This window comes from Uranotaenia lowii, chromosome 3 (assembly GCF_029784155.1).
Source record: "Uranotaenia lowii strain MFRU-FL chromosome 3, ASM2978415v1, whole genome shotgun sequence".
NCBI classification, from domain to species: Eukaryota; Metazoa; Arthropoda; class Insecta; order Diptera; family Culicidae; genus Uranotaenia; species Uranotaenia lowii.
Genome location: NC_073693.1, coordinates 105,136,798 through 105,153,242, shown reverse-complemented (window position 1 = coordinate 105,153,242; position 16,445 = coordinate 105,136,798). Strand labels below are relative to the sequence as shown.

Below are 16,445 nucleotides of genomic sequence, written 5' to 3'. Positions count from 1 at the left end.
AAAATGCTGATGGCGTTCAGTTCGGTCTGGTCGAATCCCGACCAATGAAAAGAAATCAAAACAAGAAAATCGGAATGAAAACTTTAAACATAACAACTGTAGGGGTTCCCGTAAAATAATATCTAGAATAATTTTTCCCTTACATAAGTTAAAGGGGCCCCTAGAGTAAGCTGTGAAGGAGTTCTCACACATTTCGAGGGCTGCTAATGTCAAAATCTTGGTATTAAGTGCCAAAATTTTCAACTCAAAATCTCGACAAAAATAATGTAAACCGAATTCGAAAAAAACATCTGGAAAAAATTAAGGATATGAGGAAAAACACCTCAAATTTTTATGTTTTTTATCGGAACATGTCAGAAAAGATATTCTGTACAGAACAGGTGAGATAAAGAAAAACATCTTTTCATTTTCAATACGTACAAACGTTTTGCACAATAAATATTTATTATTACGTATACTTTGCAAGTCATGGTTACTGCACTAAAATAGCAGCTAGTTTCGCCAAATCTGGCTCACAGTGCTATGAGAAGAACTTTACACGAGCAGCATTCGGGTTAATACCGGATATTATTATAACTTTTCACTTTTAATCATTATTATTGAAATTTCCTTTGGTTTATAAATTTTAAACCCTTTTCCCTCCCTATATTTTCCTAAATAAAAGTATAAAAAAATTGTAGTTGCTTAAACTGGACCTATCGACAGAACTGAGATTCTTTATTGAATTTCCATCCCAACTTCTGTCTTAGACTTGAAATTCGTATTGAAACATTTTTAACTGATTTTAAAAAAATAATTTATCATCTACTGAAGTGAATATCCTGAGTTCAGCATATCACTTTCTAAATGATTATTCTCAAATTATCATTAAAACGATCTTATAGTTGAGTTGCTAATATCATTTAGTTATTTTCTAAACATGAATATTGCTTTGTTTTTAAACTTATCTTTTTTCAGATTCAAATCATTGAGAATTACAAGTCTTGTGTTGTATCTTCAGTTACGTTAGTTCAGTATCATGGTTTTCCTGAATTTCGAGAACTCAGGATCTTTGTTTAAGGTACTAAACTCAATTGGATTGGATTCTGTTGAGTCCTGGTTCTGGACTCTATTGGGGTCCAAATCCAGACTGCTGCCCAACTGACCTGATAACTGGCTAGATTCTGCATTGGTCAGTTGTGCTAGCGATTGCTATACATCGTTGGTAGAGTTTGGGTCTCTTTCATTGTCTGTATGGTGGGAGCGCAAAGACAAATTATATCAAGATGCCACAGATTCCTTATATGATTTTTTTTTAATGATAATTGATTCTGTGTTTAAAACATCTAATCTCTATTTTGATTTTTTTGCACTTACAGGGCGAACACGAAATTATTTCGACACATTCATTAGGGCATAACTTTTTTACCATTGGGTAAAAATCAACCAAATTTTGCACACTTTCACATTGATATGTATTGTTTACATGCTGTCAAACTCGAAGTCGTGTTTTTCGATTCAACGAAAATGGAGGTGAACCAACGCAAGTCAAGAAAACAAATTCTTTCCAAACACCTGGAATTTTCTTACCTGTCGCAGTTGGGAAAAATATTGAACATTCAGCCGACTCCAGAGTGTTGAATCGGTTCCAAGAGCAGATGACGTTGAACCACGGCAAAGGAGCTGGAAGAAAACCGGGACCTGATAACAAAAAGACGGAGGGAAAGGTGAAGCGGATGATTAAAGCAAATCCCAACGTCTCAAGCTGTGATTTGGCTAAAAACATCGGCATGTCGCAGAGCTACGTCCATAATGCAAAGAAGAGAGCTGGACTACATACATACATGGTCCCAATTCGCGATGAGCCGCAACAATCGACGGCTAAAACTCGGGCACGGAAGCTCTACGAGAAGATGCTGACAGAATATGGCTGCTGTGTGATGGACGACGAAACGAATATAAAAGCCGATTTTAGGCAAATTCTGGGGTTGAAGTTTTTCACCGGCAAATGCAAGCTCGATGCGGACGACAAATTTAATAAGAAGAAAATGTCGAAGTTCGCCTCCAAATATCTCGTTTGGCAGGCCATCTGCTCTTGTGGACTGAGGAGTGAGCCCTTCGTGACAAAGGGCACAGTAAATGAGATGAGATCTTCAAATTTGAGTGGCTCGAGAAGCACCTTTTTCCGTTTTTGCAGCAGCACGACGAAGCTCCGCTATTTCTACCAGATTCGGCATCATGCCACTATTCTAAAAGTGTCCTGGAGTGGTATTAGGCCAATTCTGTCCATTTTGTTCAAAAGGACATGAACCTGTCAAACCATCCGGAACTGTGCCCGGAGGAGCAGTACTGGGCAATAATGTAGCGGGAACTTTGGAAGAGCAAGAAGACATTCAAAGACGAGAAAAACATGTTAAGAAAATGAAAAAAAAAAACTGAAAAACTGGTACCGGATGACACTGTGAAGACTTTGATGGAGGACATCGAGCGAAAAAGCGTTCAATTTTGCACTCAAGGCTCCTTTCGACTTTTTTATAATGATTTTTGAAGTAAATGTATGTATAAAACTACCCTGAAATTTTGGTTTGATTCTAAAGATTATAAGAAAATTTGCATGACATTTTCGGTGTCGCAATAATTTCGTGTTCGCCCTTTATACCCCTTTGGCTCTGAGGGTGTCGAATGAAACTTTTGTCATTTAGAATAACAATTTGATAACAATTTTCTTTATCTGATGAAAATAATATTCATAAATATCTCATGAAAACGTTTTTTTTTGTGTTTCAAAGATAATAAATTGAAATACACATTTGGTGCAATTTCTGCTTTTGCTCTGATTGTAACTTTGAATCTGTTTTTTGTTTTTATTCAATTCATGCTTTGTTTCTCAAAACTTGATTTGAAATTATGATTTAGATTTGAGACACTGAATGGATTTCTTTAAGCACCTCCTGCGTAGTTTTCCGCTAGAGAGATACAAATCTGCCATCTGTCGCATTTATTAAAAACCTTTTTATATTTATCAGATGGCGGTACTGAAGCTAATTAAGTTAGGGTGACATGAAATCATTTATATTTTAGATCAATTCAACTGTAAATTGAATGCTTGTAAATTGATCAAATGACTGGCCATAACATTTTCATTCTTCAACTGTTGAAAACTGTCAAAAATATTTGAATTACTTCAATGGAATGGAAAAGATTATTTTTAATAATATGAAAAACTTTTCAGATGTTCCAACTGACAGCGTATAGCGTAGCGTAGACAGTGTATAGTATAGAACGTATAGCATTCTAGAATTCCCGGTTTTACCCAGGCGTGCCAAAATATTCAAGGAAAATGTCGAGGCGTGTCCGTATCAGCCCGGACTCCCGGATTTTACAACAATGGTCCGGTTTTTGTACGCATGTTTTGACATAATTTGTTGAATTTACCAAAAAAATAATTAAATTGTTAATGATTTGTTTTAATTTCTGATCCGAAATCGGATATTTCATAATTATTTTCATCAAAATTAATAACAACATTTTTGAAGCATTGATCACATTTGATGTGCTTCAACGAAAAAATAAAGGTACAAGTTTCTTCTATCTTTTCCTGATTTTGTTTGAATAATTCGACCGGATAATACTTGGATTTGTATTTGAAAATTTCAAATGGAATGCACGGTTTTTCACCCGTTTTTGAAAAAAAAAATTGCCAGGATCGAAAACGTGCTGAAAAGTTCTGGAAAGCATAACATAAAATTCCATTGTTTTCCGCACCACTCGCACTTGAATCATTAAGACAAGCATGCACATAGAATCGCTTGATCAGATATTTATTTTTACTTTGTTGACAAAGAAATTCATTTCAATATGAATTAAAACCTTATAAAATCTGCCAGCCTAACTTTCCATGTTTACTTCATGCCTATCCTTGACGCTCATTCTTGTTTATTATGAAAATAAAACAATTCCTGTGGTAACTATGGCAACTATGGTAACGCACTATGAGAGATTGTCATACATGCAAGCGGACAAACTTATATTAATTGGAATTTTGGTTTTATCAACGTTTTTGTTTGTACTTCGAAATTATCGACGACGTCCGGTGAGTTTTAATAATAATCAACCAAAATTTACTTGTTGTATATACGTTTCGAGCTACTCGAAGAGTAGCTTTTGTTTGATTTATATTAAAGTTCACCGAAAAATTTCGAAATAAAAACATGTATTGAAATGTTTTCAACAATTTGAATGTCATTTCTTTTGGTTATGATCGGAAAATCAAAAGGTAATATTTCACGATCACATTTTGGAAATTAAATAATAAAATTTAAATAAATTTTTAATGAAAAATGGGAAAAATTATACATGTATTTGAGCGGAACTCAGGCCCCTATCCTTTCAGTGGCTGCCCTTTTATATTTTTAACATTTCTAGCCAGCTCTAAATTCTAAAAAAAAAACACGTTTGAAAAGTTCGAACAATATAGGTAGCCCGTTAGGATACCTAGTTTAAAAGTCAAAGACGGTTGACCTGGAAATCTGGAAAACTGATCTGATCGTTTCATAATTACTTTACATGGAGGATAGGTTCAAAAAACTGAGACTGGTGAAATTCTAAAAAAGCTTCAAATCTTGAGATCGGAACTGAACTTTTCAGAACTTGTTAAATATCCACGTAAAACATGAAAAAAATCAGCCGGACCTAAATGATCTCGTCCGAAAACATTATTTATTTAATTTTTTCTGATTTCCTTCATTTTCTCATACTTCATATTCTTATTAGTGATTCTGAGGCATCTCAACAGTGTATTTTCATGGAGATTCACGTAAACATCAATGCATCAATGCATGTAATCAGTGATCATAAATTTGTCTTGTTACTTTTTTATCAAACATTTGAAATTGAAATTTTTCCTAATTTTTCAATATCTTAAGAATGGATGAGTTCTGAAATACGAGATTTTTTCTAAACAAAGTGTCTTCTTTCTAATAAAAATTTAATTGAATTTTTTTCCGATTTTTGTCCACTTGAGTTCTGTTAGTACAACACAGTGCCATGTTTTGTTGATTTTTCTGTGTTTTCTCTGCTACTTTGATCATGTGGTTTGACAGCTCTGAGCGCTGGTGGCGACTCCACTCGGAAAATTAGCTTTTTCCATCGATCCATTGTGATTCTGAATATAACCTGATTTAAATTTAAGAAATTTGGTTATTTTTTTGAATTTTGTATTCTCTGTTTCAAATTTTCATGAAACTCCCCAATTGTCATTAGGTTAATATTTCTCGATGAAGCACGATCAATGACGATGAAGACGATCAATGATTTAATGAAGAACATTTAAAATATCTATCCGATCATTTATCTTAATCAGAGATTTTCAGTTGGTAATATGGGGATTAAAAAAAATTGAGAATGAAATTTTGCGTTTTACAACTCAAATTAGAGCTTCATTTTTGAAAAATTTCTAAACTTTTCCGCAATTTTTGCATGTGATTAATTAAAAATTTTATCTTCTACGCAGACAACATGACTATTTGAAGACAGTAGGGGAGAGTGGGGATACTTGATCCCCTTTTCTTATTTTTACCATATCTTTTTGGAAAAATTTAGCAACTCGCCGTCTTTGACATTTTCTGACAGATTGTAACTTCAAGTTTCTATGCTAAAAAAATTAGAACGATACTTGAACCCTTTGATGAACTAGAAGCATTTTCGTGGGAGTAAAAAAATTGCGATTTTTCTGAAGTTAGGGGAGACTTGATCCCCTATTGAAGGAGACTTGATGTTTTATTCAGGAAGCCCTAATCCTTGTTTAAAAATCAATCAAAACCCCAAGATAGAATGTTAATTGACTATTTTGGTCATGTTTGTTCTCATTTCACAATTTATAGCAGACATAAGAAGAAAAATCTATGACTTTGTCTCAACGCTTATAAGATTGCATACTTAAAGGCGCTATTTTTTATAATTAAGAGAAAATTAATTATTTTTGCTCTTTTCTTCAGACAATTGTTGATAAATATTAGTTTTTGGATAGATATTAGTAATTTCGTAATCAGCAATCATAACGATCAATTCAGAAGAAGAATATGCCGTTTGGAAGGGGGATCAATTGTGCCCAACTCTAGGGGATCAATTGTACCCATAATCAACATTTTAGAAAACTTTTTCTGAAAAAAGTTGAGAGTTTTCCATTGCTTTGAAAATATGGCATTATGAAGTTCATTTTACGCTCGAACGATTAATACATTGGAAAAAATATTTTTTTCATTTTTTTTCATTTTCATTTCCCATGTAAGGAACATTTTAAAGTGATGAAAAAAGATCTTCAAGTTACATTTTGTGAAATTTTTCAAACAAAGTTCAAGTACTCAAACAATTATTTTGTTAAAATTTTTTAAACTGCAAGCATTGTTATTTTGCTCATTTTGGCACATTTTTCTAGAACATTTGATCTTTGTAAGACATTCCAGTTTCGAGAAATAGCTAAGGAATCAAGTATCCCCAGGGATCAAGTATCCTCATTCTCCCCTATACTGAACTCATCTCCAGTTATTTTACACGTTTAAAATGTTTTGTATTCTCTGGGATAGCATTTGACAAAGAAAATCGAACCATAGGGGCCCTCAGAAAAAAATGCCCCGGGCCTCCATTGGCTTAATGGTTCTGATAAGGAAGTATTTTCTCCTCATTAAAAAACCCTTCGAATTTTGAAAACATAAAAAAAAATAAAATAGGTAACTTTAGTCTAAATAGCATCAATCGGCAAAACCAAATCTCCCTATTGAATTTTTGAAACAATTCGAATTTTGAAAACATAAAAAAAAATAAAATAGGTAACTTTAGTCTAAATAGCATCAATCGGCAAAACCAAATCTCCCTATTGAATTTTTGATACAATTCGAATATTTGAATTTGAAATTCTCATTGAAAATTTTCCAACTGATAAAGCTCAAATTACATACTTTTGATTCTGATGTACTTTTTTTGTAAAAAAATATCCTCAACTCAAGGAAATAAGCTGAATTCTCGAAAGTTATGAGGAAATATTTATTCTGCCAAGTGATACCAAAAATACCAAGTGATTAATTATAAAAGGAAAGAAGTTTTAATATTTCTCTTTAAATTTTTCTAATGAAGAGATTTATGGATGGTGATAGAGTACCGTAAACTAGGAGAACTTTGATCACTTTTTTCATTCATTTTTGAATATTTTGAAAGGGGTTGCTTTTTCGTAATACCTAAAAGTTTTAAAACACCTAATGAGGTGAGGAGTATAAAACATGAACATTGATTGCAATAAATTCAAACGACATTGTTGGTTATAATGAAATGCTTGTTACAAAACCAGATTTCGAGTTTCGGGGTAACATTGATCACTATGGTTTTAACGTAACTCAACATCTTCAAAGTTATTGTAATGGTGCCATTTAGCACAGAAGGCATAAAAATTTATAACAGTCATTTTTGATAGGACTACACTAATTTTCCCAACGTTTTTTTCCAAAAAAAATTATAATCAAAAGATGGACAATGTTGCTGCATACATCTAGGGGTAAAAATTGCAAACATTTCTCTTTTTTTTTGCCTCAAAAACAAATGAAAATTTACCTTCATGCAATTGCCTAGGTCTTTGCACTGTTCCTCTGTTCTTTTTTTCTTCAAATTGAACCATTTGAGAGGGTTTTAGCCATTTTTACTATATGGACTTTCTCATGGAAAATCACCGTTTTTTTTCCAATATCCAAAAATTATCACCAAATGACCATAAAAATAATACTTAAACTAAACTTAAACAAAGAAAAAAGTTGAACTTCCATATGAAGCAACCCATTTGCTCCTAAATGCTTATATTTGATCAGGAGAGATGTTTGTTTGCAAGCCTTCGAAAAACCAGATATTTTATGATTTTAAAATTACATTTTAAGCAGTATTTAAAATCTTCTAATAAAAACCAAGCTAAGCTTATTTTTTATCTTAATTTATAAACTTTCAAACGTATTAAACAGTTTTCAGATATTTTAACATTTTACTTAGTTAATGATGATTATCTGCAAAAATTTTATGATGATCAGCCCCGGTGATCAAAGTTCCCCCAGTTTACGGTAATTAAATGGAAAAATGTGAATTGAATTTTGCATTTAAATGCTCTAACCAGGATTTTCATTTTCGATTATTTGATTAATTCTTCCGTAATGATTGCACGTGATATTTAGATCAACAATTATTATTTGAAGATTTCAAACATGATGGTTATTTGAAGGCAATACAACGAACTGTTTACAGTTTCTTTGTACGTTAAAAATACATTTTATGTGTTCTCTGAGACGGCATGTAAAAAAAATTCATAGAGGCCCCCGTAAAAATGGCTTGATTAGACCCTGGCTTCACTCTAACATTTGATTTTAACTTTGTGGAAATTCTTGACGGTGTTTACTTGCATTTTTACAACCCACGCAAAGTAATTAATGGTAAGTATATACATCGGTTTTGTAAACTGTCAGTTTCATTATAGAGGATTTAGAAGGAAACTGTGCACAGTTATTTTTTTATCTTGTCTAGCTCTTTTATAGAGCAACTGAACATTAAAAAAACTAATGCAATATAGTTAGTGTCCAGCCTTCAACTACCTGTATTTGTTGAAATTTAGCATGATAAATTGATTTGTAAGAGAGCTAGACAATATGAGCAATCCAAAATAAGTCCACTGGTCCAAAATTAGTACGTTGCCCTAGTCGTTTAAGCTATCGGGATTCCCCAAATAGAATGGGTGCGGGAAATCTGGGAATTTGTCAGCATACAACAAAACAAAACTACTCGGAACCGCAAAACTTTATTTCCAATTTTTCGATATTAGATTGTTTTACAATAGTAACAACGATTAAGTAATAAGGATAACCATAATAATATCGTTAATTGGTACAGAGTGGTGATATTTGTTTTAAATGATAGGTTTGAAGCGTGATTCATCATCTATAAATACTTAATATTTCAGTGGTTCCACGATTCGCTCATGAGGGTTCAATATAGTAAAATCAACTTTTTGTTCTCTCTGAAAAATATTAGTCCATCTACTCACTATCATGTTATGATTGCATTGAGTTTGTGTTCTGGAGGGGGATGTGGATAGGTTGAAGTACAAAAATCAATAAAGTCGGCTACGAATGGCACTTTGAAGAAATTGCTAGCCTAAACGTGTCTTCTCTTCAGCGCGATCGAAAGAGAATCTTGCTTGCTCGGGATTGAGAAATGTTGTTAACTTGGTTAATAATTTAAGTAGAACGTGTTTCCATTCAATTTCACCGTGGCTGCTCCAGGAAAAATCCACGTGCGCTCCACTTCGCGCCACCGAAAACCCATTGAATGGCAATGATGTTTGCATTCCGTGCCGCCTTCTTCTTTTCTCGCGCGAACTCGTTCACATGATGCTGCACGGCATGGCACAGCACAAGGGAAGACAAACCGGAACGACGGCAGCACCGGATTTGGAGGATGTTTTCGATTTACTTTCAGCCTCGTACATGTACTTTCCGCTCGCTTTGGCGTACTCACCCTGGAAATAAAAAGCGGGGGACATTATTTGTGGGAAAAGGCATAAAAACCCATAAGTCTCGTTTGAATTATGACCATTAATGAAATTGGGTTGTCATATTTTCGCATTCGAAGGTGGTTCTCATCATTTCAATATTTTTTGGTCAAATTTGAACCTTTTGGATTTATCATATCGATGATAGAAAACAAAATTGTCATTTTTTTTTCATGAAATCGAAAGTTTGAAAACCACTTCCGACAACCATGCAGTAGCGTTCCAATTTTCTCACCTGAGCTCGCCATGCGGCCGCTTCGCTCTCCTTCTTGGCGAACATTTCGTGCCCCGGGGGATAGTAAACGGGTGGGCCGGCCACATTCTTGGAATTCGCCGGCGGGGCAGCTTTACTGTCGACCAGGGGTTCCTCGACGATCGTCACCTTCGGAGGCGATTGCTCCCGCGGGTGTCCTCCTGCTCCTGGTCCTCCTCGATGGCGTGGTCCGGTTCCGTTCTCCGTGTGGCTGTGCTTAGACATGTACGTTATTTGGCCGTTCTGGGAATAAAGAAGTTCAGAAGGTTCAGAAGGTACTTCTGCAGGAATTTATAACGCATAATTTAGTACGGCTATCAATCTAATTTTTACGCCGTTGTTTGGAACCCCAATAAAAATGCATCTATTTCAACTTAGTTTTTCGCACTTTATTTCACGTTTATTTCACGTAAGGTACACCGGGGTAAGTGGGGACGGTGGCTATTAAAACAATACTGTGAACTATTTTTTCAAACTTTTAATGCAGAATGTTGAATTTACTTGTAATCTATCCAATAACTGTTAAAGAGATACGGTTCCGACAATTGCGTATGTTTACAGTGACTTTTTGTAAATTTTCTATTTTCAACTACGATGTGGAGTTGATGTGCATCTTTTTCAATCGCAAATCCCTTGTAAACTAGCTGGCTCTTGACGAAAAACTCTACACTTAAACAATCCTTACATTCGAAACAACCAGTTAGGAAAAGAAACGACGGTTAAAAATTGAGAAAAAAGGGTTTATTTGCCAAAATCTCAAATTGTGTCTCCAAACCCTACCTGGGGTAAGTGGGGACGGCTTTATATATGCTTGATGTTTACACATTTTTTCAATTTTCCCTTCTTCAATCAATACAATTTAGCTTTATTTAGTATTCAGATCATGAAAAGTTGGGAGAAGTACTTGTTTTTTTCTAAAATGAGTATATATCGGTTGATCACCCTCCCCCCATAGGACCCCGTCTGACGTCATGTGGCCCACATGCTACATTTGGGTCTATTTTTGTGATAGATTTTCTAGTTTTACCGAATAAAATACGCAAACAATGTGTGTTATAATATATGATAAGTACTCGATTTATGGCAAATTAAAACTTGAACGGGAGCCTCTTTTTCCCCTTCCCATCCCCCACTGCTGGAAGGAGGTACTAATGATCGTCTCATACAGTAGTTCTCCAGATTTGTTAAAATTGTATGGAAGCCTCCCTCCCATTTTCGTAGCCGCCTACTAGAAGAGTGGATGGGTCTCAAATACTCATAGAAACATTCCTTGCATTAAAATACCCTCCCATGTCAAATTTGATTCCAATTGCTTGATTAGTTCTCAAGTTATGTAAATAATTGTAAGGGATCTCTCCCCCCCCTATTCCTATATTCCCACTGAACAGATGGACGGGTATCAAATACTTACAGAAAAATGTCCCGCATCTAAATTCAATCCCATGTTAAAGGTGAGTTTGAGAGGTTCTCAAGTCATCCATACATTTATCTTTGGTTTGGGAGACCCTTTCCCCCTTCGCATTGAAAGGCAGGGATCTCAAACCATAATGGGAACCTTCCCAAGCCTCAAAAGCACTCACCCGACAACTTTCAAGCCAATCGGTTTAGTAGTTTCTGAGGCTATAGGGACTAGACAGACAGACAGAAATCAATATGTAGGGTGAGTGCTCTTACTTTGGACCTAGAGCATGGGTGGCCAAACCATGGCCCGCGATCAACTTTTTGTGGCCCGCGAAGCTCTTTTTGGAAGAATTTGACATTTGCTGAAAGTTTGCTGTGATAATTTTTCACAGCAGTTATTTTTTGCTAAGCTTTATGAGAATTAAACCAACTCCAATTATATTTTAATTGGCATATTGCTTTGTATTCATGTACAAGTACATCAATAATGAAAAACTAAACAGAATTTACAGTTTGGTAGTAGAATTCAACTAGAATCGGTTTTGTACTGACAAATCTCTCAGAAGAACGATTTTTTCTTTCCAAATTTCAAACTTACAATAAGTGCAATGATTATCAAAGAATTAAATTCGTATTCATCCTGTTTATAAAAGGCTTTTCCAATACACTTGTCAAATCGAGGTACTGGAAAATTTAAAAATAGTTGGATTGAGTTGAGGTTGAGTTCCGTATTATGAAAAATCTATATTATTCATGATATAACTACAGTTCGTTGAAAAAGTATTCTTTTCAATGTCAAAATCATGTGACGATACTTTATTTCAACAATTACAATCTGCGGGTTTTTTAAGTTTGCCTATAAAATTTTCTAAGAAGAACGGTAAACTTGAAAACTTTGAAAAATGGGCTTTCATTTTTCAATACTACCATGAAACTGACTAAATATTCATTGTAGTCACACTATTTGACATTTTTGGGATGAATAAACCAAGGAAGTTTTAATTGCCTTGAAAAGATTGATCTACATAAGTTGGAAAGGATAAATCATTTCGTATTGCATAATATTATTTACTATTATATTACTACTATTTTTAAAATGGAGCAAAATTTGTAAAAACATGCAAGTAACAAAAATGAGTCATTAATATGAAACTATACTAAGGTTGCCAAAATTTTACCAGTCCGTATCCAAGCCAGACAGATCTGGGCTATTTTATCTAAAACCTGGCTTTATCAAGGCATTTGATTCCAAAATTGTCTTCCAAAAATCCGGTCAAATTTGGTAAATACCCAAGAACTACTAAGAAAAATTAAGAAAATCCCGTACAACAGATTTTTAATTGTATTTTAGGCTTCTACAAAACTTTTCATGATTATTTTTATAAAACTTGCTAAAAAAAATCGCGTTTTAGACGCATAAATAAAAAAAATATAAATTGTTTTCTGTTCGATTCGGCAAAAAAGTTGAGAAAATCCGAACATTTTTTAATGAAATCCGGGCACCCAACCGGTCCGGACTCTTCCCAAATTTTGTATTAAATATCTGGGAAAACCTAAGTAATCTGGCAAGCTTTATCTATAGGGGAGAGTGGGGATACTTGATCCCCTTTTCTTATTTTCACCATATCTTTTCGGAAAAAAATAGAAACTCGCCGTCTTTGACATTTTCTGACAGCTTGTAACTTCAAGTTTCTATGCTCCAAAATTTAGAACGATACTAGAACCCGTTGATGAACTAGAAGCATTTTCGTGGGAGTAAAAAAATTGCGATTTTTCTGAAGTTAGGGGAGACTTGATCCCCTATTAAAGGAGGCTTGATCTTTCATTCAGGAAGCCCTAATCCTTGTATAAAATTCAAACATCACCCCAAGATAGAATGTTAATTGACTATTTTGGTCATGTTTGTTCTCATTTCACAATTTATTGCAGACATAAAAAGAAAATTCTATAACTTTGTCTCAACGCTAATAACATTGCATACTTAAAGGCGCTATTTTTATAATTAAGAGAAAACTAATTATTTTTGCTCTCTTCTTCAGACAATTGTATGATAAATATTAGTTTTTGGATAAATATTAGTAATTTCGTAATCAGCAATCATAACGATCAATTCAGAAGAAGAATGTGCCGTTTGGAGGGGGGATCAATTGTACCCAAATCTAGGGGATCAATTATACCCATAATCAACATTTTAGAAAACTTTTTCTGAAAAAAGTTGAGAGTTTTTCATAACTTTGAAAATATGGCATTATGAAGTTCATTTTACGCTCGAACGATTGATACATTGGAACAAATATTTTTTTCATAATTTTCCCATGTAAGGAACATTTTAAAGTGATGAAAAAAGATCTTCAAGTTACATGTTGTGAATTTTTTCAAACAAAGTTCAATTACTCAAACGATTATTTTGTTAAGATTTTTTAAACTACAAGCATTGTTATATTGCTCATTTTGGCACATTTTTCTAGAACATTTGATCTTTGTAAGACATTCCAGTTTCGAGATATAGCTTAGGAATCAAGTATCCCCAGGGATCAAGTATCCTCATTCTCCCCTACTTGATGTGACCCAGGTGAATGTTTTTATAGCATTTTAAAAATCTTTTATTATTCGATTTCTTTGAATATTTCAGAACAATTTGTTTTGGCCCGCCAGCCAGTCTCATTTCTGAAATTTGGCCCGCCTGTTGAAAATGTTGGCCACCCATGACCTAGAGCCTACTTTGGTCCTAAAATATCGGAAATCGTAAATAACATTTCGTTTGCATAGATTTAAGACATTCCTATGCAAATAATGAACTCTTTCCTTTATCCTGGCAATTCGCTATTTACCATTAAAAGTTATTCTTATAAAATTGTCAACGTTTCAACTCTCTCTTTAGTGGTGAAACAGACAGTTCAAAAAATGGGAAGCATTTCAAGAAATTAAGAGAGATTAGGAATCAATTACATTATTGAACAGGCCAAGCATAAGTTCAAACGAAAACTACCATCGCTGTGATGAATATGAACTATTTTACCTTTTTCTTAAAATAATAGAAATTCATTGGAATACCTGGAAAACAGGTAAAGGGTGCCAAAAATAGGACATTTTCGCCAATGATGATCCATTATTACATTCATTTTTTTAAATACTAACTAATCAACTTAGGTTCAAGTTTTAATGAAAGCATAGCTTAGAACCTATATTGAGCATTTCTGACATTTTTATCACCTTTAGGTAAATGTTCTACAAGTAAAAACAAAAACTTTCTAACTTTTATGCGGCTGAGAATTGTGCCAATGAGAAAGAGTTTGAGATATTTATAACAAAAATAAGGTGTTCATTTGAATAGTTTAAAATCCATAATTTCAGTTCATGATATTTTTTTTATTTGAAATAAAACATTTAATGAGGTTTTTGATGTTTTTCGAAAAATCTTACTCTTTACTGGCATTTTTGATCTAGGTCCAAAAAGGATACTACTTATTAGTTCAGTACCAAAATAGGAACAGTAGGTTCCAAGTGGGAAATTTAGATTCTCCACATCTTTGTTAATCTATCAAAAACGGCTAAACAAAAGATAAAAATTCTCATTGAAACCTGCAGATAATACCATTGACTTAGCTTAGCTAGTTTAGTTTGATACACATATCCTCCTTAATCATTGAACTCGAATTGCTTCATTTACAACAGGTATTTTTTTCAATCGATTCTAGAGGACCTTCGTATTTTTTTACATTTGTTTTCAAACTATACATTTCGAATTCCATGATCGCTGGCTTGGCTAAGAATCAAGTTTTCCATCACCAATGGTTGCTACTCCGTGATTAATCGAGGCCATCAATTTTGCACAAAGCCCAAAAGAATAGTTCTTGGGATTAGTAGCCATTCTCGTTGTATAAAACTGATGCTCTCTCTTTTTTATATGCTTTATATGATTAATAACGGCGCCGGCCACGTCCTAGTAGTCAATGGGGAAAAGGGAACGATTGTTAGTAAAATACTCTTTAGGTTCAACTAGCAACCTCTCGCTCCTGCGTACTCCAAAAAAAAAAAAAATTGAAATAGTCAGAACCAGAGAAAAGTTAATATCACCAACTATTCAAACCGTCTATACTGCCGTTCTAAGCAAGATTGTCCCATGTGGAAAAACGTGCAAACGAGAAAAACGTGATTGAAATATCAGCTATATTTCCAACTTTTCTCTCAAACTAAAAATTCACCGACATTTTTTTCGTAGTGAACAGTTCAAGTTAATCATTTTACAATGTTTTCTGCCAAAAAAAAATTACATTTCCTACAAAAAAAAAAAACAGCAAATTAGAGCCAAAAATGCTCCGTGTGACACTTTTGCGTAGAATCAGAACGCATGCCGATGCTAGTTCACGAAAAACTGTCACACGGCTACAATTTTTCTATCATTTTAAAAGCTTGCGTAGTTTTTTTTCCCCAAAATCTCATGCTAAACCGTAATTTGAGAAATACGTTCCTCTTTGTTAATAAAAATGTATAGTTGAGTATGGATCCTGTAAGTAGTGCCTACCGAAAAATGTTTAGTGAAAATTTCTCTGAATAAAACACTCAAGGCTTCTCGCTCCTTCTCTGCCCTCTATTTTAGTGTTCTTTTCAGTGAATAACGTTAAATTCAACAGTTTGAACTCATCTTAAGACAATTTTTTGATAAAATTTGCATTTTTCATACAATTTTCTCTAGTGTGACATTCTTGCGTAGAACTATCAACATAGAGACAACCACCTTGATGAAAATTTCGTATAAGTTCAGAACAAAGTATATTTGTTTGTGTTTTTATTCGAAAGTTAACACTAAAAGAAACCGTTTCCAGCAAAAAAGTGAAAATGACCCAAAAGTCACATGGGACATTCTAGCTTAGAACGGCAGTATACGTCTGCGAATTCATATTAAAGTATCCTACACGTCCTAAATATGCTCCTGAACATTTCCTAAGGAAACTCCTTTGTCTATGACGCATTTGATAAACATCCAATAAAGCTGGATCGAGAAAAATATTGAAGGCAAACTAATACCATCCAAATCTCTTCTTTGATAAACTAGCTCTTTTCCCTAACCGTGATCCCTGTTGAAGCAAAGAGTTTACAAAGGGGCTTTAATGGTTAACACTAAACGTACCGGAGGCGGTCAAATGACGGTTTTTGAACTTTAAACGATGATTACGCCTTATATAATTGTTTTTTCGCAAATTTAACGACAGGACTATTTTTGTTTTTGAAATG

General features: G+C 33.9%; 1 protein-coding gene across 2 annotated transcripts in view; it reads right to left on the bottom strand.

Moving 5' to 3' along the window:
- Positions 1-8,787: 8,787 nt before the first annotated feature.
- The window catches only part of LOC129756555 (rho GTPase-activating protein gacJ), a 107,772-nt gene continuing 100,114 nt past the window's right edge, over positions 8,788-16,445 (bottom strand). For both annotated transcript variants that reach the window (XM_055753461.1, XM_055753462.1), the window contains 2 exons: positions 9,792-10,052; positions 8,788-9,523 (listed from right to left, as the gene is read on the bottom strand). In XM_055753461.1, the coding sequence (XP_055609436.1) occupies positions 9,389-9,523; positions 9,792-10,052 (396 nt within the window). In that variant the 3' untranslated portion in view covers positions 8,788-9,388. The remainder of the gene's footprint in view (positions 9,524-9,791; positions 10,053-16,445) is intronic.